Here is a 23815-nt window from a genome sequence, read left to right as displayed (position 1 = left end):
ATTTGGAAAGTTACATTTTAAGAACTATGGTTTCAAGAAGTTACTGTAGCTACGTTACTGTAGCAGCGACACTATTTATCTAGGGGCATTTTGGGTAAAAGGGACCTTGTTTTGGCCTAAGGTTAATTGGGTTTAGGTATTTAAATACTTGTAGTCATCCAACATAAGACTTAGACAATATTGAATTTTTATTGTGAGTTGAGTTTATTTTTCTTGTTCTTGATTGAACTTTTAAATTTATCAAAAGTAGAGCACAACCTTTGTGACATTCCTCCTTGTAATCTGGGTTATTGAAACAGATTCTTCAACGAGTCTAGATTTTAATATAATCTAAATTCTTGAAACAAGTTCTCAACGAGTCTAGATTCCCCATTTATTGACTTGATTTTTATTTTCTTAGATAAATTTTTAATTTGATTATAGGTTCAAGAAATTTTATTCCCATGAGTCCATATCAATGATGTTATATCCTTCTCTTGATCTTCGTAATCCACTTTTATATATCAAAAATTCTATGTGTAATCACTTTTATACACTCCACTATTGTGATTGACTGCATCATTTTTTTAAAATATAAAATAATTATTTTAATCAATCACATCAATAGAATACTCAAAAAATACGTAAAAATGATTATATATAGCAGAACCTCAACAATTCCATGATGTTATATAGGTGGTCACCTCTCTATTTCTCATTTGGCTTTATCAAATGAATGAATTAGGCTCATTTGATATTTCCACAATCAACTTGATTGCCAAGAGAGAGAGAGAGGAAATGAGAAGATCATTTGCTTTCATGTAAATAAACAAGTATCACTATACACATACTAAGGTTCTAACCAGAAATAACTTATTCTTCTGTCCATCTTGATATGAAACTGACCTAACATCAAACGAAGAGTAAAATCTTCAGTATCTTGCTTTTTTTCTTCCCCACTTTTCATCCTCCTCCAACAATCCCGCGGTCCCATTGTAGGCAACCACTCTCTTGACAAATCCTTCACAACTCACAAGAGCGAATCAAGATAACCATATGTATGCCTTCTGTTATACTGTAACAAGCTTGCATATGTCCGATCCCAGATTCCTATATACAGAGATTCATCATCCGGACTCAGCGATACGCCTGAGATCTCTCCAAAGAAATCAATCTCTTGGCGCTTTTTGTAATCTGACTTTGTGCTATACACATGAACAAAATCTGCAGGTTCAGCCACCACCATGAACTGACCATCCGAGGAAAATCGAATTGATCGGACAGCACCCAAGTTACCCTTGAGAATTGCAACTGGAGATGATAGCTTTCTAATATCCCAAACTCGGCAAGTCTTATCCTGATTTCCAGTGGCAAAGGTGCGTCCATCAGGGTGCCAAGCAGAAGCAAAAGAGTAATCTAGATGACCAACCACCGTAGCAACAGTCTGAAAATATGTTAAAAGAACAATTCCATCTCGTCAGTGAAAATTTTCATTTCTTACTCTAAGCACCAACTAGTTGCTTCTTTTAAATCCATTTTAAATGGAAATAACTATGATGTTCACATAGCAGAGAAGATGCAACCAAGAGATAGCAAACAAGTATAGTGATTTATAATACACTTGGAACATATGCCAACCCTAGCACAAGGTGAAAATGGTTGCCTAAAATATGACACTGAAAGAAAACAATTTAAAACTGGATTACATCAATGGTCTTCTTGAAAAATATAAAAACCCTTCCTTTTGACAAAGTGTAATGTGCTATTTGACAACAAAGAGAAATGTAGAAAATTTTGGGACCGTTACAATTGAAACATCCATTTCACTAGTCTCCTCGGTATAAATGTCTATACCTAAGTAACCCTTAGGGCCTGGCTCAAGTGGTAAAGGTCTTGGGCTTGGGGGTATGCTCCCCCCAAGTCTAAGGTTCAAATCTCATTGGGTGCAAACAATCTCTAGGGACCATCGGATTGGGAGATTTTCCCCTTGAATTATCCGAGGTGCACTTGCAGAAAACTCTTTGCCGAGGGCACGTGCACCCCCAGTATTAGTCAGGATGCTGTTCCTGGACACCCAGTGCGAATCAAAAAAAAAAAATGTCCATACCTAGGAATGGAAAGACGAAACACAATACAGTATAACATCATAAAACTTTCTTTACCTTTCCGCTCTGTGAATCAACAAGCAATCCATCTCTGTGATCTCCAACAACAGTAATAAGCCTACGATCTGGATTCATTGATGTATGCTGCATTAGAGTGAACCAGATGATTCATTTTTTTTTTTTTTTTTATTAGTGAGAGTGAACCAGATGATTCATAAGAAAATAATTATAGGATCATGCTAGCTATGGACTAGATTAAAAAGAAAAAACAGTTGTACAGGTCTCAAACCAGCCATAGATAACTCAACATTTCCAAAAAAGCATCACACAGCACCAGCAGACAATACCCTCTTCACAAGCTTTGTTAGGTGTCTTTACGTTAGCCTCAACCTTTGTGACCATTGCAGTTAACCTTCCAGATTATTATCCTCATTTCAAATATTTGGAAATCAGAATTGCAATGATAATCACTAACATTTATCAGGAAAATTACAATCAAGAATATCAATCATTTTATTCTAAATATTTGAGAGACTCATTTATTCTAAGTACTCAAGAGACTCACATTCACTGGCCAGGGGAATCGGAAGTGATTCAAAAGTTGAAATTTCTCCATGTCATATTCTCTTACACCACAATCATTATTGGATGCCATGAAATTGATTCCACCACTGCAGAAGAGTTTCATTACCAAATTGTGTACCATGAAGAACATAAGAGCAGCTCAACTGTTCTATTTGAAAAAAAAATGTTATGATACCTCAGGCTGTCATATATTTCGATGGCATTTGTGATGGCATTATCATCATATGTGGTCCGGGTACAAAAACTAACTCCTTGCTTATCCAAACGCTGCAGCAATGGTCAATATAAAATCTTCACAAACAAAAATGTACATGTAATAGAAGTAGCCAAGGAAAAATTAACTGAATCTGATTATATATCCAAATCATTCAGAAAGATTTCTGAAGATTTTGTTTGTTTCCTTTTAAGCTTAAGAACTACAATGCTTTTTTGATAAGTAGCTTAAGAACCATAATGCTTACAAAGGTATTCTAGAAACAGAAATCCGATACAGTGATGTAACTGTTGGACAGTAGGTGGTGGAAAACACTTTCTAACCTTCAATTGATTTGCTAGAATTTACATAGATTGGAATTATTTTTATGAGTAATCAGAGATTCTATTTAAAAACAATATAGATTGTTATTTGAAGGTGTCATTTTGTTATGAAGGGTATACCGGAAATAAAGGAACCTAGAAAGAACTGAACGGGTATTTTGATCTTATTCTGACCATTCAGCTACCTATTGAACCAATACAAGATGCATTTCTCAGGGTTTCATCCCCATATTGTAACTATATGCTGAGGTTTGCCTTAATCAGGGTATAATTTTACAAATGTTACTCCTAATCCTTGTGCAGTATTGTTAATCTTTTTCTTTTATTAGTAATAATCTTTATTGATGTGAATGAAATTAGACAATGCCCAAGTACACAGAAAATATACTAAGAGAGGCACCTAATTACATTCTAGTAGACTAGAAAGAAGATAAAAACTCATGAACATTCCCTTCCTTCAATACAATAGCAGAAAACCACTGGAAAATAGAGAATACAAAAAAGTTCCAGATTTCCCCCATTGCACACTCCTTGTTATTAAAACATTTGTCATTCCTTTCCAACCATAAACACCACATTAAGCACAAAGGAATCATCCGCCACACGGCTGCTAATTGGGCACTACTATGAGACCTATTCCAGCATGCTAATAGGTCCACCACACTCTTGGGCATAGCCCAACTTAGCCCAGCTCTACTAAGAATACCAGCCCAAAGCTCCCCAGCCACCTCACAATGTAAGAGCAAGTGATCTACCAATTCTCCACTTTTTTTACACATGTAGCACCACTCCATGATCACCATACCTCGTATTGTTAATCTGCTAGCAATATTTTCAGATTGTTAATTAATTTTATCATACATAATTTTGATGTATCGGATTGAGACAAACAAAGGAAAGATACTTGTATATGTATTGGGGACAATTCTAGAAGACCTTTTAAGTGCAAGTAGACAACTGGGAAGAACTTCTACTACAATCGCAGAACACAGGGATGGTTAACTCAGGCATTAAAGTGCAGAACTGAAAGCATAAGAACTTTTTTTTTTTATCGGTAAGAACTGAAAGCATAAGAACTGAAGGAGACAAAAACTGGATATCAATGGATTACGGGAATTTCTTAGTGCCACAGAGAATTAGGCCTGGTTTGTTTTCATAAATCATCTCATATCATCTATTCATTACAACTTTACCAAACTCCCAAACAAAATACAAAAAACAATTCAATTTTTTTCAGGCATTGGAGTGGTATTCGGGGTAACGTTCATATTGCTGCAGTGTAGAATGATTCATCATTATATTATGAGGTGTCTTTGGATGTAGAGAAATGGTAGGCGTTTCGAAGATCGGGACGTTCCTTGGCCAAGTTGAAGAGATTCTTCTTTGACACCTTATTTTCTTGGGCTTCTGTTATCTATTTGTAATGGGACTAGTTTTCATAATTTTCTTGTATCTTTATCTAGTTCCTGGTGGTTGCTAGGCATTTTCCATGTATACTTCCTGTGTATTTGGGCTATGCCTATTGTTCTATCAATAAAATTTTATTCTTACTTAAAAAAAAATTCCAGACTGACAAGGCAATACTTTCATTTTCACCCCATCACTTGGTTCCAGCCAAATCTTTGTAATAGATTTTGTTTTTTATAAGTAAATCTTGGTAATAGATAGATCATCAAAATTCAAGCCTCCTCAAAACCCTTGGTCAACAGTGACCAGTCATGTCCCCTTAAACTTAAAAGTAGCATTTACTCCACACCTTATCATCACAAACAAGCAGCAAGGGGAAACGGTCTGATAGTAACGAAGAAGCCCCCTCTGAGATTATAATGGAACGGGGCTTCCCAGTCAGGAGAGAGAATGAATCTATCAATTCTAGACCATGCAGAATAATCACTGTCGTTTGAACATGTAGACTTTCCTCCTACAACGTCCTGTTCAAAACCAAAATTGGAGAACTTCAACATAGACAAAAATAACAGATCTTGCTTGACTCTCACTCGGATCACACACACAGTCCACACCCTCATTGCCAACCCAAACACTTGACACCCACTTACAGTACACTTGTAAAAGAAGATATGAGCAATATCTATGCCAAAACTCTATGCGATCCTTGCTAAAATAGTGGAGAACCACTATTTTTGAGTTGATTGTAGTCTACTACACTATCATCAAAAGAATGTCTCTGCAGAGGACAATGATTGGCAACATATTATGTCTCAAAGCCCTTTGAGAAAGAACAAAGAGGAAACGGTGCTCTCCTCTGGTGTCTCAAGGAACCAGGCCTTACAGCAGAGTCAAGAAAATTTTGCACAGGGCCACCTCAGAATTGTGCTTTTTTAGAGAGTACCTTTTCCACTGATCAGGTACACTCTGAATTCTAGATTGCTGAATGCAGAAGCTGGTATGTCCTCCATAAATGAAAAATTCGCAAAGAGTACTTTTTTCCACTTATGAAAAAACTAGCAGTGAGAAAGTTATACCACTAGTTGCTTCATTTAGTGAAGGATTATCTTCCTCTCCCTTTCTTCTTTCTTATATAGAATGTTTTTTTCAGAAAAATAGAAAGAGAGCTGAATAATTGGATATCTGTCCACATAGATCAAGGGTGAAATTGCACAAATGATGGGAAAGTCAAATGAATTCATTTCTATTTTCAAGGCATATAAACAAACATTTATTTTCAATTGTTGCCAATAAGTCTACCAATAACCACTAAATGCATGAAATGCAACCAACATGACTTACCTTACAAGTAAGCTCTCCTTGGAAGCCACCTGCAACCAGGAAATTCTCCTTGACCGCCAGTGTGCTGATTTGTGTCTGCATAAAACCTTCCAATAAACTTCCTGCGTGTTTCTACACAACAAAATAACATAATTTTGCATGAAATATATATATATATATATATATATAAGATTAAAAAAAACTATAAGCATATAGTAGTGGAATAGCAAACAACATGAGAACAAAAGATATATCCACATGTACTTATGTAAAGCAATACAATTTTGTAAAAATGCTTTTGATAGGATAAAAATGTTAATTTTGTAAAAATGCTTTTGATAGGATAAAAATAATACCTCGGCAGGTGCTATGTGTCCTGAGAAATTGAGGATCTCAGACAAATTTCCGGTTAATGATGACCAGTGCATTACTGAATAGTTCGACAATAGATAGACATCGTGTTTCGAAGTAGCCCAAATCAGGTTTCTTAGCTGCATCCCAATTGCAAAAAAGTGTCAACTGGACCATAAAATTGCATAAAAAAGAGAATGAAACTCAGATATGACAGCAGTGAACATGGAAGGGGGTTGCGGGATTAAATACAGGAAAAAGATCTTACAAATCACCAGGAAAGAAAATACCAACTTTAAAGGGCAATTCTGAGCAGTAAAAAACTTCATATATCTGTGGGTGCTTTATTTGGTGTACACAACCATTTAAGGCAAGGAGGGAATATATAATACTAATGACATAAAAATCCTAATTAACACATTAACTAAAAATATTTTTTTTAAAAAAAAAAAAATGGGAAAGAAAGAAGCTCAAAGCAAAAGCAAACAAATCAGAAGATCACAATAGGGGCCTTGGAAAGTCCACAAACCTGGAAATGAAGGATTGTTGGCTTAACTGATCTCGTGTTGTGAAAAAACTCAAAGTAGTAACCACCCTTCTCCATTGGCTTGCACTCCTAACACAAGGAAAACAATCGTCATTATATTTCACAACAACTCCAAATACCCACAACCCCTTAGAGAAAGGCAGACAAACAGAGAATCAGAGAGAGACCGAACTTTAGGACAGGTAACATACCTTGTCTATTGATTCCCCAGAATTTGGAACATTCTCATAATTCCTGTACTGTTCGAGCCTCGTCAACCTATAGCTCTCCCTCGTTATATTAAGTCTATCCCATGGTATACCTTGAATATCCTTTCCCTTCCTGGCTTGGGCAGCCGAGGTATCTGTCACTCTGGTCAGCTGCAAATTATGGAAGAGTGTAAATAACTCAAAAATTGTCTATGGTATCCAAACCAAAACAACATAGGCATTTATACATATTCAAAGCTAAAAGGGGGAGCACCATGTTATACTCGTCAAGACCCAACTCTCCACCATCTCCACCATAGACTTCTTCCTCGAATTCATGACCGAAATCTTCCATTTCCTGCTCATCCACCATGTAATCGGCTCCGTCCACTGCCTGGTAGGACATGCTCTTTCTGCATTCACGTACAAAACTCTGAAAATTAACCATAAAGAAAAGGAAAACAGAAAAGAATCAATCGGAAAAAATAATCAGGAACCCTATTGAAAATAAGTAACAACCCTAACCACTAGATTATCCCTATACGAGCAGAAATAAAACAAAAATACATAAACGAATAGACAAACAAACATATAAACAGATACCCAGATGGTAAAAATGAACTTGGGAACGAGAATAGTAATATAGAAAAAGTAATGATGAATTTGTTGATAGGGCCATTGCGTACAACATTCGAATTTGAAGAAATCGAAAGGATTTTAAAACGAGAAACATAGAATGCATAAATAATTGCAATCAGAAAAAAGCAGAGACCAACATATATGGGAAGCAATTGTAAATAACTACTGAAGAAACTTCACAATATATATCAAGAAACACCCCCCCACCCCCCCACCCCACATCCACACACACACACAAAAACAACTTCTCGTCATACATGAAAAATTGAAGGGGGGGCGGGGATATATGCCCAGAAACCACAATTAAAGCTAAAACCTAAAACAAAATGAAGGAAGATTGAGTAAAAATGAAGAAATATTGAGTAAAGATTGTGTAAATAGATAGTACGAAAATATAATTGAAGAAAGGAACTCCCCAACGCCTCAAAATACAAAAATGAAGAAACCAAGTCGTCAAGGGTTGAGAAATAAATTTGGGGGAAATAACTAATCGTATATGCTTGCTTCGCAAAACACTCAAAAACAAAAGAAAAATCCAGAAAACCCTAAAGAAAAAGCTAAAACAGAAGATGAGAGAGAGAGAGAGAGAGTAGAACCGATACGTGATAAGCAGAGAAGCGTCTCCGTCAAAGCGAAAGAGAGAGAGAGGAGGAGGAGGGACCGAGGGTGCAAGAGTGGGCAGTGAGTGAGGAGAATGGTTGAAGAAATCAGGCAACTTTTGCTGTAGCTAGTCGGGGAAGGGAACGAAGGAAGAAGTCTCGTGTCTATCTTTTTAGAGGTGAATGATGTTGTATCGCGGGGAGGAGAAAGAAAGAAAAGAGGTAAAAATAATAATAATAATAATAATAATAAATTAATTTTTAAAAAAAAATAGTAATAATTGGGGGGTGGGGAGTAGGGAGTGGGAGGGTGTTTCGATGATAGTGTCGGCAAAACCGACTTTATACGCTGTGTGGGGAAATGAAACCGAGTTCATGACAATATGCACGCAACAAACTTCCCAATTAAACTATATTTTTAGATTTTTTCTTTTTTTTTTTTTTTTTATAAATTTTGTTTTCCATCCCAAAAAATGATTATCTTTTCTTCCCTTTTTTTTCAAATTTCACTTCAAATTATCAAAATAAAATATTCAAAATCAACAATTTGATATTACATGCAAACTTTTTTCTCTTTTATTTTTATTTTTGGTAAATAAATTTAAGCAAGGAATGATATTTTTAGGTAAATTTATGCAAGGTATGGTATTTTTGATAAATTTAATATAGTATTTTTTTTCTTTTATTCTTAAATGATATAAAAAAAATAGATAAATTGTAACGTCTCATTCCCGGAGATCCGGAGAGTTAGCTCTTGTAACCTAAATCCAACTTACATAACATATTTAAAATACTCTAATATTCCCAAAAAGTACAAATCCATTTATTCAAACCAAAATATATGTTCTTCTACCTGGACACCAAAAAATACCTCAATGTTATAATTAAAAAAAAACTCTATAAATATTTAGAAATATCTAGGACTCCAAATATCAAATAACATAAAATCATAAACCTATTAAATAAAACTCTCCAGTAAACTTGTACCTTCTGGCACTTATTCCTCTATTATCATCAAACCTTACTCTTGACTTCCAGCTGATGTATCAAAATTATCTGAAAATATTATGAAGATAAAGGGTGAGTTATCAACAACTCAGTAAGCAGAGAACATATACTAGTGTGTAAACATGAACATTTACAAAGATTAAAATGCAGAATAAAACATTTACATTTTCAGAGTGTGGAAGCAGAACATGTTATCAAGATATCAGAGCGAAGATTCAGAAATAAATTCATTCAAAAATATCATTTGGCATAGCATAAATGATCATCATCATCAAAACATCATATCAAAACAGAGACCATGTATAACCCCCGTGATAGGGTTATGCATCTACGAATAGCCAAGCAGAACATAAATCACTCTGTCACCAAGGTGTGCACTCAAAACAGAGACCACTACTATAACATGTGGCAGGACTGTATCCACTATTATAACCTCTGGTTGGGCCGTATCCACTATTATTCCCCATGGTTGGGCCGTATCCACTATTATTACCCGTGGTTGGGCTGTATCCACTATTGTAACACGTGGTTGGGTCGTATGCCATTATTATCACCCGTGGTAGGTCCATAACTAAACAAACTGGAAACATAATCAAATTCAAAATCAGAGAGTCATGCCAAAGGTTTTCAGAAATCACATCTTATCCAAACAGAGTACTGAACAAAATCATATAATCTTCATAATCAAAGCAGATCCAAAGCATATTTACATAATTATGTATAATTTTTCATATTCACTCTTTTTGTATAGGTCAGAAATAGAATGTCAAAAATAAGCTTATGTCTACACCAATCATGGCAAAAATACTTTCTCTTTAATCAGAGTTCAATGAGTAATGGCGAACAAATAACTGAGGTTATTTTTACATTTCTTTTCAAAACACATAATGCACATTTTTATAAATCAACCTCAGTTCATTTTTATTTTATGCAGAGTTTAGTATATGAATTCCGCTTACCTGAATTTCTTAGCTTTTCAGAATTTTTTTAAAAAAAATTTCGAGTCAACTATAAATCGTCACCTATAAAATAATCACGTAATTCCGTAAATTTTCAATCAGTCACAAATTTATACCATTTAACCCTAGAGAAATGCCTTGGGTCCCGAAGCTGTGACCCAAATCCTTTTTTTTTTTTTTACTTAGTAATTAAGGAAGTGTTTTTTAATGATGTTGTGAATTTTTTATTTTTTTAAAAAAATATTTATGATGATTAAAAAAAATACATGAAAAAAAAAGAAAAGTAAAATGCACGTTCGGGACACATTTTCAGGCTACTTTTTCGGTAGCCGTAGCAATTCTCTTAACCCTAAGCTTCTACTATATCTATTTTAATTCTTCAATACCTAAAAATTCTCATAATCTTAAAATATCATCATTCTCTAAATTTCCTTGATATCAATCAACATTTAAGATAAGTACTAGTAAAAAATTTCATTAAATAATAAAAATTTAGCTTTAATCATATTTAAAATGTTCAAAATAAAATTACACACTTATTATAAAAACAATTTGCTACCAATAGTACAATTTAAAAATCCTATTTATTTTCTGTACAATTTCTTATACTTCTCACAAAGACCACGTAAAAATAGATTTAATATAAACATAATTCCAAATTGAAACCATCCAATGATAAGGGCAATATTGTAATTTTATATCCATATAATATGTAAAACTAAATTTACGTAGCCTCTTAAGAAAATGCTTTCATGCGTTTATGTGGTGCAACAGTCGGCGAGGCAGGGGCGTGAGATACTCACCAAGAAGGGAGCGTGTGACAGCGCAGGGAGCTGGCTAAGGTCGACGACGGTGAGGGTGGCACCTGGGCAGTTGAAAATGATAGAGAGGGAGGGAGAGAGATGAACGGGAGAAGCACACGGTGAGAGAGTGCGGGAGAGACGGAGAGAAACTAAGAGAAAAGAGAAAAAAAATAAAAAGAAACGGTATGAGCTTACCGGGGACTGAGGCAGCGTGCGGCGAACTGGGGTGACGGGAAGTCTTCACCGGCAGTTTCTGTATACACTTGCTATGGTTGATGGCAGCGAGAAAGAGCTGGGGATGGCTGTAAGTGGTGGCTCTGTTTCAGGAAGCAAAAACAAAGGTCCTTCGGTGTTGGTAAGGCTCTATGTTGAACGGCTGAGGGATATGGGTTGACGGATGGGACTGGCAGCTTGTGGTGGCACGGCCGTGTAAGTGGGTTGTTGCGGTTTATGGAAGGGGTGTGGGCAGTGCTAAGTGAGAATGTTACGGTACACACGTTGGACGTGGCTTCCTCTCGGTCCGTATGTCAAAGTGCAGTGGCTAACGGCTCAATGGGTCAAGGAGGCTTATGGAGGTGCAAACCAGGTTCGTTGGGAAGGCAACTGCGATGGCTGAGCAGTGGCTATCATAGGTGGTGCAGGATGGCTGTGGGGTTGGACGGCAAATGGGGGTGCAAAAAAAAAAGACTTCGTGTGTGGTTGTGCTGCGCACGAGGCTAATGGGAAAAAGGAGACGGCAACACTATTTTAGGTTTTCATCATGTATAAAGGATGTGAATATATAGGTGGTTGAAAGACCAAAAAATAAAATCCTAGAGATGAGAGAAAGATGCGTGCATGAAGAGGAAAAAAAAACGGACGTGAAACTGGATAGTACATGGAAAAATAAGGTAACACGGGCTTGGGCTTCTTCCGTGAATTATAGGCCCCGACTCAAACTCAGAAAAAAAAAAAAAAATACTACAACTTTTCTTATAAATTTTCCCAGCCCATAAAAAAAAATCCTGGCTCGAGGCCCTTATAAAAAAAAAAATACTTGTTAACCCAAAGTGCGCTTTTCTTATCTATAAACTCAAAAATTTTGGAAAACGGGCTTAATTGGGCCCGAGTGTTACATAAACTAATGTATAGTATATTATAAGATTTATTAAGTAAAATAGAAAAAAAAAAAAAAAAAAAAAAAAAAAGAGTTTTGGTGATGTATTTAGAGCACTCCCAATGATTTCTTTTATCATGTCTTTTAAATTACGTCACCAAACTCACTTTTTCTATTTTATAAACTGACTTTTACAATATATTATATATCATTTTATCTATATTTTCTATATATCATTTAAATATTTTTTTAAAATGATTTTATTAATTTCAAATATTTTCTCTAACTATCAATAAGTTTGCAATATCTTTATATATTTTGATATTACAATATCTCTTTATATACAATGTGATATAATTTTATCTTATACACACAAAATACAAATATATAAGCCAAGCAAAAACTATAAATAAAATCAAAAGATGAAAAAATAGGATTATATTATGAGTATATTCTTAATAGATTCTTCGGTATATAATGAGAAACTAGGGTATGAAGTGAAAATATGAGAGAATAAAGAGAAAAAAAAAATGATATTTGCATTCATAGGGTGTGTAAGCCTCGTGCATTCCCATTGAAAAAAATGTATAAATATGAGATCTATATAAAAATATAATTTTTTTAATGATAGATCCTACTTTTTTTTTAAATGAGTACACGAGACTTACACATCTTAGAACTGTATCTAACATTACTCACTATATATAACGAGTCTATAGTAGATAAATGGAAATACATATGGGATACATAATCCATTGGACATAAGCGATTGAGAATGCTGATAGACAATTGACTTAAAAAATTTTACGGTTACATTTTAGCGAAGGATGAAGGGTGAAATTTGGGGGAAAAAAATGGTATTTTGAGCAACTAAATTGTTTTTTTTTTCCTCCTTTTCGGCAATTTGAGGTACAATTTGAAAAGGTGGAGTGAAAAATGAAATTAATCATAATTTTTTTTGTTTTTCAGTTAAGTTGAGAATATATGTTTTTTTAGTTTTAATGATGTTCTGTTTTTCTTTTTAGGATTTTCTATTTTTTTACATTTTTAATATTATTCCATTTTAAGGTTTTCCTTTCTCTTTCCCTTTTATTTTAGTTTAAAGCTTAATATTTATATTAATTTTTCCTTTCTTGTTTTTTTTATTATTATGTTTATTTCTTGTTTTTACTTTTGTATATTTAGATTCCGACTCTGAAAATTTGAAATTTGTAGGTTCCTTTTTTTTTTCTTTTTTTTTTTTTCTAGTTTTAGGTTGCCTTTAGCTTTCTAGTTTTAAGTTTCTTTTCATTTTTTAAAAATTATTGTTATTTTCTTTTTACGGTACCGTATCATATTAATCATTTTACGGACGTGGCACTTTATATTGGAATTTTGGAAAAGTAATCAACGAAATGAGAGTAAATTTGAAGTTTCTAACAAGTGGCAATGTTGTTCACAAGTGATATAAACTCGAGAACTACTTATCAAAATTCTCCAGAATTAAACTTAAATAGTTATATTGATGTATGGATATTATTTGGGAGACGCTAGAAACCGACCGTTCGGTCCGGTCGATTTTTTTGATCCTAACCGACTAACCGACCGACTGGACTGAACGGCTTATCGCCCTACTTACACCCTCCAATAGCTTGACAACACTTCATCATCTCAAGAAAATTAAAATGAAACTAGGTATAAGTAATCCACATCATTCTCCTATCTCTCTTTCTCCCTTCTCTCTTAAGTCGAACGTGCTTCTTCTTCTTCTTCTTCTTCTCTTCTTCTTCCTCCTTCTTTCAAGCTGCACCTCTTAAACTCTCTCTACTGAATCTATCTTTTCCCAGATGTTGCTCATACCATCACTTGCTGGAATATTTGAAAATTTGGAATTTGGCAGATCTTATTTGGAAATCTATCTCGTTTTTTGCTTTTTTTGCATTTTTTCCTACTTGTTCTTAAAATTTTGAGAAAGAAAAAAATTTTGGACTGTTTAGATTGATTGGTCGCGAAAAAAGTTCCAAAAAAATTAAGTAGATTGAGAGAGAGTATAGAAAGTTCGGCTTGAGAGAGAGAGGGGGTGGGGGAGAAAGAGAGACAAGGGACTGATGTGGATTGCCTATGACCAGTTCCATTCTAGATTCGTGATCGTGACATGTCGTCCAGCTAAGTGTAAATCACCAGTTTACGCCACTTTTCACTAGAATTAAACGTAAATAGTTATATTGATATATGATATTATTATATTTTCTTAATCAAAACATTTGAAAAATTGACTATATAACTTCAATAAAAATCATAGCACTAAACATTAATATAAAATTATCAAAACAATAGCTTACATTTTTACTCCAGTAAAATGTAAAATGCTCTTATATTAGTTTTACTCCATTTTAATAATATCACTTTATTAATAATTTTATTTTAATATACATACGACTACATCCCGCACTTTAATCTCATTTTTATGACATTTTTTATCACTCTTGGATCGGCATTTATTTATTTTAAGGAAACATTAAAAAAATATAAATAGGTTAGTTCAACCGACCCGGCCCGAAAAAATACTATTTCGACCCGACCCGACCTATTACCCGCTTAACCAAACCGGCTATATTACTCGATTAACTGGCCCAGAAAATTTTAGAAATACCCAATTACCAGATTAAACGATTTTTTTTTTTAAAATGTTGATATTGATATTTGTTGAGGATTGCCCACCTAGTGTAAGCTAATTTCACAAGTTAAATAAGTAAATATAATATTGTTGAGGATTGCCCACAGAGTGTAATTAATTATTTATAGCTCATGGTGGGCTCCTCAATTGATTTCATGTGTTGATCTATGATAGTTGCAATGTAGCTCGCTCCCAAATTAATCATGATAACATATGAATATGAATAGTTTTGGTTAATCTTTTGGTGAAATATTTTCCTACTTTTGGTTCTACAAGTTAAATGAGTAATTATCAGAACTGAATACTTGAGATGAGCAAAAAACAGTCGCCCAACAAATACTCATAAATAATATGTGTATCATACAGAACCAGTATGGTATAAAATGATCATAATGGTATTCGTCCTGAATATCATTTCCAAACTTATGTATTTGGTCCTACATGGGCATAATCCCAGTTTACAAGACCAAAAACAACAAAAATTCTCATGTTACCTATGTGGACTAGTCAGAAAAGCATAAAATAAATTCTAGTAATCTACAATCGGCCTCATTCAAAATATTCTTCATCATCTCTACATGAAAAAAAATTATGTTAAAAATATAATTAATTGAAAGGACTATATGAAAATATTCTTCAAATATGAAACTTACTAGTATCTAACTTGTAGCTTTCCACATCTTCCATTACATCTTGGGAGTCATAATTAACAGAGGGTGCCATCAACCAATTTTGTGTACAGATAAGAGCTTCAATTGTTGCAGGGGCCAATAAGCTACGGAATGAATCTAAGACACGACCTCCAACACTAAATACAGACTCGGAAGCAATAGTAGATATGAGAATAGCTAACACATCTCGAGCTATATTAGTAAAGATCGGAAAATTGATTGAATTCATCTTCCACCACATTAAAATATCAAAGTTGGGTGTCAATCATTCAAGGCTCCCCATAAAATATTGATCTAATTCTGATTTGGACTCTACGACACCCCTTGATGCTTGATAGTGCCGATACCTACTATAAATATCCTCCGCATTATAAGATATTGTGTTGCTTTAACTCTCATCAACACTTGAACCTACATTGGATTTTGAATATTGTTTATACATCCGCTCAATCATCCTTCTTAATCTTGTAAGAAGTTCGGATGCTCGCTCATGACTAAGAAAATCTGTAAACCAAAACTCCAAAACTTCCAACTTGGCGTGCGGATCAAGCACAACCGCAATAAATAAGATTTTGTTTACTTTCTCAAAATCTCTCCAATTCTTGTCATATTTCAACAGCATCCTCTTCGACATAATTTTCAACATATCATCATCACCCATAGAAAATTTGATCAAATGGTTATAGATTGAAGCTATTTCTCTAATGAACAAATGTGAAGTTGCATAAGTTGAGCCTGAAATCTGCAAAGTGATATCATAAAAAATCTGCAAAAACTGTACAACAATCTTGACGATTTTCCAATCATCTAAAGTTGGTGGTCATTCTCCAACCTCACGTAAATGCGGACCAAACTGATTGTTTTCATCTTGCATCACCTCAAAAGTCGCATAATAATTGAGAGTCGAACTCAACATCAGATATATTGAGTTCCACCTGGTTGGAACATCAAGAGAAAGAAGCGCACCACCCAAGATATTTTGTCTCTCCGCGCATGACTTGAAATTTTCAAGTCTTGCAGGGGAAGAATTCACATATTTCACCGCATTTCGAATCTTCACAATTTATCTATCAATTTCTTTCAAGCCATCATAGACAATAAGATTCAAAATATGTGCACAACATCTTATGTGCATAAGGTCATTGTCTAGTTCCAAACAATCTCTAATTTTGGTAATTTTCCTCAAATAATCAATGGCAATAGTATTAGAGGATGCATTGTCTACTGTGATTGTAAATATCTTCTTTATGCCCCATCTAAGTATAGATGACTTGATCTCTCTTCCTATTGTTGTCCCTTTATGATTAGGAACTTTCATAAAACCTATAATTCTTTTATGCAAAACCCAATCATCATCAATAAAATGGGATGTTATGCACATATAGTTAAAATTTTACACTGATGTCCACATGTCAGTAGTGATGCAAATCTTATAATTGGATGCCATGAATATGTCCTTTAACTTGTCTTTTTTTGACAAGTTCATTTTCATACAATCTCGTATAATAGTAATGCGAGAGGGGATTGGAAATCTAGACTCAACTGCAGTCATAAAGTCTTTAAATCCCTATTTTTCTACAAATCTAAATGATAGCTCATCCACAATTATCATTTTAGCTACCGCCAACCTTATTTTCTACTCATTATATTTAGCAAATCCAAAACTAGGACTGCTAGTTGTACCATCCACCCCATCCCTCCTAGGCCCGGTCGTTTTTTATTGGGGGTTATCACTTCCAATCCTAGTCTCAATAAAGGCCTTACATGTCTCAATATGGTATCTCAAAAATGAAGTACCTTGTTTTTTAGAATGATAAAATAAAGTCTTACCACAATAGTTGCATGCAGCTCTCTAGTCACCTCTCTGGTCATTGGGATGTTCATTCTCAATCTTAGAAAAATGAAACCATACATCCGATCTACCCCGATATATTTTGATAGGAGGATGAACATGAGAAGAAGTAGTTGTAGGGAGAGAGCTATCCAAATGAATTACATCACGGATTGTTTCAGATCCTGACGAAGGCATAGTAGAACTAGGCTCCATAACTGCAATTTGAGATAAATAAATCATCATTAAATTATTAATCACATGAACGCCAATATGAAAGTGAAACAGTTGCAATAATGAAAATGAGAAAACCATATGTACAGAACATGTATAGAGCATGTTATTTGATAGGGGAAAAAAACATTCTGCTACTCTTATCTATTAGGAAAGAAAAAAACATGTACAGAACTGTATTTCTTTTGCTATTTGACTTCGCCACCACATGCTATTAATGCTTGTGCATCTCATGCCATTCATTTGCCTGGTTCCAACTATTAATGCTTGTGAATTATAGGTCCAGCAGAATTAAATAAAAAAAAATGGGTATTTGGAAATGGTCTGGAATTTACTCAGAGGAGATTACCCACTATACTGCTGATAATGATGGTCAGTGTATTTGCTCTACTTTTTGTCAATGTCATGAGATTGTTTTAATGCAAAGGAGTTGATTTTTTGTAAAAGAAATTGAATCTCAGTTTCCAGCAGTACCACCTAGCTAACTAGCATGACCAATATCGTCTCCAGGAAACCCAAAATGAAGAGTAGCAGCTTACAGAAAATCAAAATCAAAATAAAAACAACTACCATACAACGAAAATACCCACAACTGATAAACCAAAAATCTCAACCAAAACACAAAATCAAAAAATGAAAAGAACTAATAAAATCCCAAATCCAAAACTAGCATACAAACACTAACTATAAAAAATCAAAATAGAGATAGAGATACAGTCTTACAGAGAGAGAGAGAGTTGCGAGCTTGTAAGATAGTACAGAGAAATCCTTCCATAGGGCAAGCGAGCTGTGGCTGCAAGGGAGAAGAGAGTGCTTGAGAATCTGGGATGAGAGTGAGAGTGAGAGTGAGAGCAAGTGAGGGAGAGGAGAGTGCCTGCGATGAGAGTGAGAGTGAGTGAGTGAGGGAGAGGAGACTCAGGAGAGTGCCTGCGATGAGAGTGCCTGCGATGAGAGTGAGAGTGAGTAGGGGTGTAAACTCAAACCGGAAAACCGGAAAACCGGAAAACCGGAAAACCGGACCGGACCGGACCGAACCGGACCGGTTTTACCGGTTTTGAACCGGTCCGGTCCGGAACCGGTTTTTAAAACGTAAAAACCGGCCGGTTCCGGTCCGGTTCCGGTTCCGGAATTTTTTGGACCGGACCGAACCGGACCGGACCGGTTGATTAAAAAAAATAAAAAATAATATTTTTATATATAAGTTTTATACAAAATATTTTATATATATTAAATATTAATATATATAATTTTTATATATAATGTATAATTATAAATTTTTATGTGAAATTTTATATATAACATATATATTCATATATGAAATAATTTCTTATTATAATTTATAAATTATTACATAAAATATTAATACTAAATCACTAAAAGTTTATAACTAATACTAATATATAACTTATAACTATACCAATAGTCTAATATTAATACTATTATATAGTCTAATATATTAATAAAAGTATAAAACAGTTTTTTTTAAATCAATTTTTTTTTATAAACAAATTTTTAATGACAAATTGTGAAATTTATATTTTAAAAAAAACTGGAAAACCGGACCTGACCGGAAACCGGTAAAACCGGAAGTACCGGTTTAGGAGGGTAACCGGTGCGTAATCGGTTTTGAAAAATATAAAACCGGTACATACCGGTTCGGTCCTAGATTTTATCCAAAACCGGACCGGACCGGACCGGTTACACCCCTAAGAGTGAGTGAGTGAGGGAGAGGAGACTCAGGAGAGTGCCTGAGATGAGAGTGAGAGTGAGTGAGTGAGGGAGAGGAGACTCAGGAGAGTGAGAGTGCTTGCGATTGTGAGGGTGCGACGAGAGAGTGTTTGGACTTTGAGTTGAGTGGGGAAGAAAAATTCATGTACGGTGTCGTTTTGGTATCAGGTTTGGTTAATGGGTATTACCCGATTCAACCGAATTATTTCGGAATTCAATCGGCATTCTTCCACTTCTTGCCCGTTTCTATTCGGGTCGGCTAATTCGGAAATTTCGGGTTGGTTCGGGTGGACGGTTTAAATGTACAGTCCTAAATATAAATGTCTCCGCATCATAAACAAATAAAAGTAAGATAGAAGTGTGGTAAGTAGAATTAATTTTCCTATATTATGTCGTCGTCTTCGTTGTTATTATTATTATTATTATTATTATTATTATTATTATTATTATTAGAAGAAGAGTTAGTTCAAAATCAAATACGTGTCCTCTTTGCTTGAATAATGCCGTGTGACGTAGGTCATAAAAGATGGAATCAAATCCAAATTAGGATCCCAAGATAGTCTTAAAATTCTAAGTGAAAAGTTTATGTCTAACAATTTAAAGAGACTGATAGCTGCCAGTCTCATGATGGGTTTGATGTGAACGGTAGGAAGAATTGTGATGGACGGTTCACGAGAATGGAAAAATATGGAGGAAAGCATTTAAATATTATTATAAAATGTGTTACTAAAACAAGGCTTGCATTCTTAGGTTTAATTTTAGGTGATATATATATTAAAGAATACTATTTTATTTGGCATCATATTCCTCAACTTGTATAGCATCCAAACATCTATTATTGTTGTCTTATTAGAGTGTCATTGGTAATTTTATATTATAGTCTTTTGTTCTTTGGTAGTATGGCTTCATAAATTTTGGTTGGGATTTATTATTTTATTTTGTTTGGGATTTTAAAAGTCTATATATGGCAATCCGTGGATATTAATAAGCTATTGTTTTGATAATTTTATATTAATGTTTGGTGCTAAGGGTGTAAAAAAAATTTGAAAAACCGATTGAATCGATCGGTTCATAATCAATCCGGTCCGATACCCATTTTTAAGAATAGAAACCAGTCCTAAACCGGTTCGGTATTGATTTTTATATTTCAAGAATTGGTTTGAACTAAACAAGACCGGTATATTTATATATATTTTATTTTTTTATATTATATATAAAATATTTTTTTATATAATTTTTATATTATATATAATATATGCTAAATTGCTAATTAATCTAACATAAAATTTTAATCTTATTATTCATGTATATTTATCTTATAACTAATAAGTTAATCTCACTAATAAGTTAAACACTACTTATACTATACTAGTATAATTAGATACTAATGAATTAGTAATTGTTAATAATAAATATTAAACTATGAAAAAAATTATAATACTAAAATTATATAGTGTCACATGTATAAACAGTAAACCTGAAAAATTAGACCGGACCAGATTGAAATTAAAAAATTGAGAAAGTTTCAATTTGGGTGATGACTTGGTCTGTTTAAGTTTTTAAATTTTCAAACCGATGAATATCAACTCAGTTCTAAAATTTGTCGAAAACCGGACATAATTGGACCGATTATACCTCAAGATATTTTTTTAATTGTTGATAATTATCATTATTTTTTTTATGAAAATTATGGAGTGAGAAATTTTTCTTTTATCCTTAGGGGTGTGACTGGTCCGGTTTAATTTAGTTTTGGACAAATTTTGAAACTGAATCGGTATACATTGGTTTTGAAAATTTAAGAACTGATACGAATTGATTCATCACTGATGAATACCAACTCAGTTCTAAAATTTGTCGAAAACCGGACATAATTGGACCGATTATACCTCAAGATATTTTTTTAATTGTTGATAATTATCATTATTTTTTTTATGAAAATTATGGAGTGAGAAATTTTTCTTTTATCCTTAGGGGTGTGACTGGTCCGGTTTAATTTAGTTTTGGACAAATTTTGAAACTGAATCGGTATACATTGGTTTTGAAAATTTAAGAACTGATACGAATTGATTCATCACTGATGAATACCAACTCAGTTCTAAAATTTGTCGAAAACCGGACATAATTGGACCGATTATACCTCAAGATATTTTTTTAATTGTTGATAATTATCATTATTTTTTTTATGAAAATTATGGAGTGAGAAAATTTTCTTTTATCCTTAGGGGTGTAACTGGTCCGGTTCGATTTAGTTTTGGACAAATTTTGAAACTGAATCGGTATATATTGGTTTTGAAAATTTAAGAACTGATACGAATTGATTCATCACCGAAACTGAAACTTTCGATTTTTCTGATTTCGATCCAGTCCGGTCCGATTTTTCATTTATATATGTGGCACTATATAAGTTTAGTATTATAATTTTTTCAATACTAGAATTAATTGTTAGAATTTAGTATTTATTATTAACAATTACTAATATATTTATGTTAAATTATACTAGTATATAATAAGTAGTGTCTAACTTTCATCAAATGTTATATTAAATTTATGTTATAAGATTAATAGATTTGAATAATAAGATTAGAATTTCATGCTAGATTAATTAGCAATTTAACATATAATATAATATAATATAAAAAATTAAAAATATATATACCGGTCTGGTTTGATTTAAACCAATTTTTAAAATTTAAAAACTAGTACCGCACCGGTTTAGGGCCAATTTTGGCTTTTAAGAACCAGTACCATATCAGACCAAACCCGCCTATTTATTTGTTACAATCTCAAGATTGATTCTGAGTTTTACGAAAGAGTTGTTGGATAGGAAAATGATTTATAAAGTTATAAAATGTGGAAGTCATGCACACTTCTTTTTAAAATAATCAAAGAAAAGCTGAAACCCACATTAAAAACCCAACTTTTTCATAATAAACCCCATTTTTTTCTCAAAGGAAATGCAAAAACTTACACACCCTTACCTCCAAAGCACATCCATCGCCACCATATCGAATCGACCATTCCTCCTCCCTCTTTACTCCATTGATACTTTGAGAGCTAGAAATCTATATGATCCAACCTCCAAGTTTTGTTTATCCACAATTTCCTCGATATGCATGCAAGCTTTCATAAAAAGCTCATTATGGACTAAAATGGGTATTGCAAGCTTGGTCTTGACTTGGGTTTTATGGATTCCAAATTAGATTCATTACCTTTCATTTTATATATATATATATATATATATATATATATATATATATATATACTGCTAATTACATTAATTTTTGGAAAAAAAAAAAAAACTTTCCAGCCTTCAACTAATAGATGCTTTGCATTATACACCACAAACAAAACTGAAATATTACACCCTTCAACTATAAAATCCTCATCAAATTTTGACTATTAAGATGGATTGAAAATGGATGAAATCATGATTATTGGATTTAATGGAGAGTGCACATTAGAGAGAGAGAAACACACTTTACATATATACCAATTATTTTTTACTTATCTGTCAATTATTTAATGTCACATTAGAGGATAATAATAATGATAGAGATCTCTCAAAGTTTTTGACTCTCGGCTTAGAGTGAGATAGATAAATACATGAAGTATGATCTGGAACATTTGTTAAATACATGAAGTATGCTATGGAACATTTGTTGGCCATTTAATACTGCTTGAGAAATTCACTTGGACAATTATAAATGATGTGATCACCATTGTCCATTTTATGTGCATATTTATCTCACTTTAAACTCTCAATAATTATGGATGATCCAAATCCTAATAAAAGGATGATTCTCAATAATTCCCCACTTCTCTCTTTTTAAAAAGAGAAACTCCCGCTTCTCTGTAGAAAATTTTCTAATCGAAAAGATTGCTTTTTTCATCGAGGAGTTATCCTCATCTCCGTTCCTTTTTTAGTACATATCTGTGTATAAGTTTCTTTGTTAGTGTTTTTAATCCCTCTTTTCCACTGGCTCGATTTTGGTCAGATCTATTGCACTTCAACGACCGACAGCCTACAAGCGCCCCACCACGCAACCTCCTAGCTGCTGATCTATTGGGATGAAGTGGAATTGTGGCGAAAATCTCAGCTTGTGATACTCATGCGTCGTTTGTTCCGCGCATGGCTGTCACGCGTCGTTGCGCTAAAATGCGTCCAACGGCTATATGCGTCGTACTAGTAGATTCGTCATCTCAAGATCTTTCAAATTTGACCAACTCCATCCCACAACCATTGGTGCGTGGTCTCCACGCGCCGCCCTAGAAACTTGGTCAGCCACAATCCAAGTCATTCGATGCCAATATTTCTATTATGTTTCATCTTTTCCTAACCAATAATCTTAAAAAAAGAAATACGAATCTCTTTAAGACACATCTCAGGTCAACAAACTGCTAGCATGAGTAACTTGGCCAAGAAAGATAAAAAAATAAAAGGTTAAACGAATAACAACAATTATTTAATGAAAATAATTGATATATTTGTTATTCCATATTATGAAAGGAGAGAGGAATAGTACTATCAAAACAACCCCTAAACATTCACAAGATTTCACAACACGAAAGTTT

At 33.7% G+C, this 23815-nt stretch overlaps 1 protein-coding gene across 3 annotated transcripts; it reads right to left on the bottom strand.

The window, feature by feature from the left end:
• Positions 1 to 620: 620 nt before the first annotated feature.
• Positions 621 to 8470, bottom strand: LOC108987324 (uncharacterized WD repeat-containing protein C2A9.03-like). Of its 3 annotated transcripts, none has more exons than XM_018960220.2 (10): positions 8261 to 8470; positions 7294 to 7432; positions 7023 to 7190; positions 6814 to 6900; positions 6290 to 6424; positions 5955 to 6065; positions 2845 to 2936; positions 2650 to 2755; positions 2142 to 2228; positions 621 to 1423 (listed from the first exon to the last, which is right to left on the bottom strand). In XM_018960220.2, the coding sequence occupies exons 2-10, from the start codon at positions 7423 to 7425 to the stop codon at positions 1010 to 1012; spliced, it is 1332 nt and encodes a 443-aa protein (XP_018815765.1). In that variant the 5' UTR covers positions 7426 to 7432; positions 8261 to 8470; the 3' UTR covers positions 621 to 1009. The 3 variants fall into 3 exon arrangements, with proteins under 3 accessions (XP_018815765.1, XP_018815767.1, XP_018815768.1); XM_018960222.2 differs by having other exon boundaries at positions 661 to 1423; positions 8255 to 8470; XM_018960223.2 differs by having other exon boundaries at positions 661 to 1423; positions 7294 to 7452.
• Between the last annotated feature and the right edge of the window lie 15345 nt (positions 8471 to 23815).

This window comes from Juglans regia, chromosome 7 (genome assembly GCF_001411555.2).
Source record: "Juglans regia cultivar Chandler chromosome 7, Walnut 2.0, whole genome shotgun sequence".
NCBI classification, from domain to species: domain Eukaryota; kingdom Viridiplantae; phylum Streptophyta; class Magnoliopsida; order Fagales; family Juglandaceae; genus Juglans; species Juglans regia.
The sequence above is the reverse complement of the archived record's forward strand: the minus strand, read 5'-3'. Positions and strand labels throughout refer to the sequence as shown.

What these genes read in the sequence shown, in the direction of transcription:
- LOC108987324 (XM_018960220.2), bottom strand. Translation starts at nt 7,425, where the DNA reads ATGTCCTACCAGGCAGTGGACGGAGCCGATTACATGGTGGATGAGCAG. An exon ending in GATTCCCCTGGCCAGTGAAT is followed by an intron (nt 2,229 to 2,649) that starts GTGAGTCTCTTG and finishes ACTCTAATGCAG; the next exon opens with CATACATCAATGAATCCAGA. An exon ending in TTGATTCACAGAGCGGAAAG is followed by an intron (nt 1,424 to 2,141) that starts GTAAAGAAAGTT and finishes ACATATTTTCAG; the next exon opens with ACTGTTGCTACGGTGGTTGG.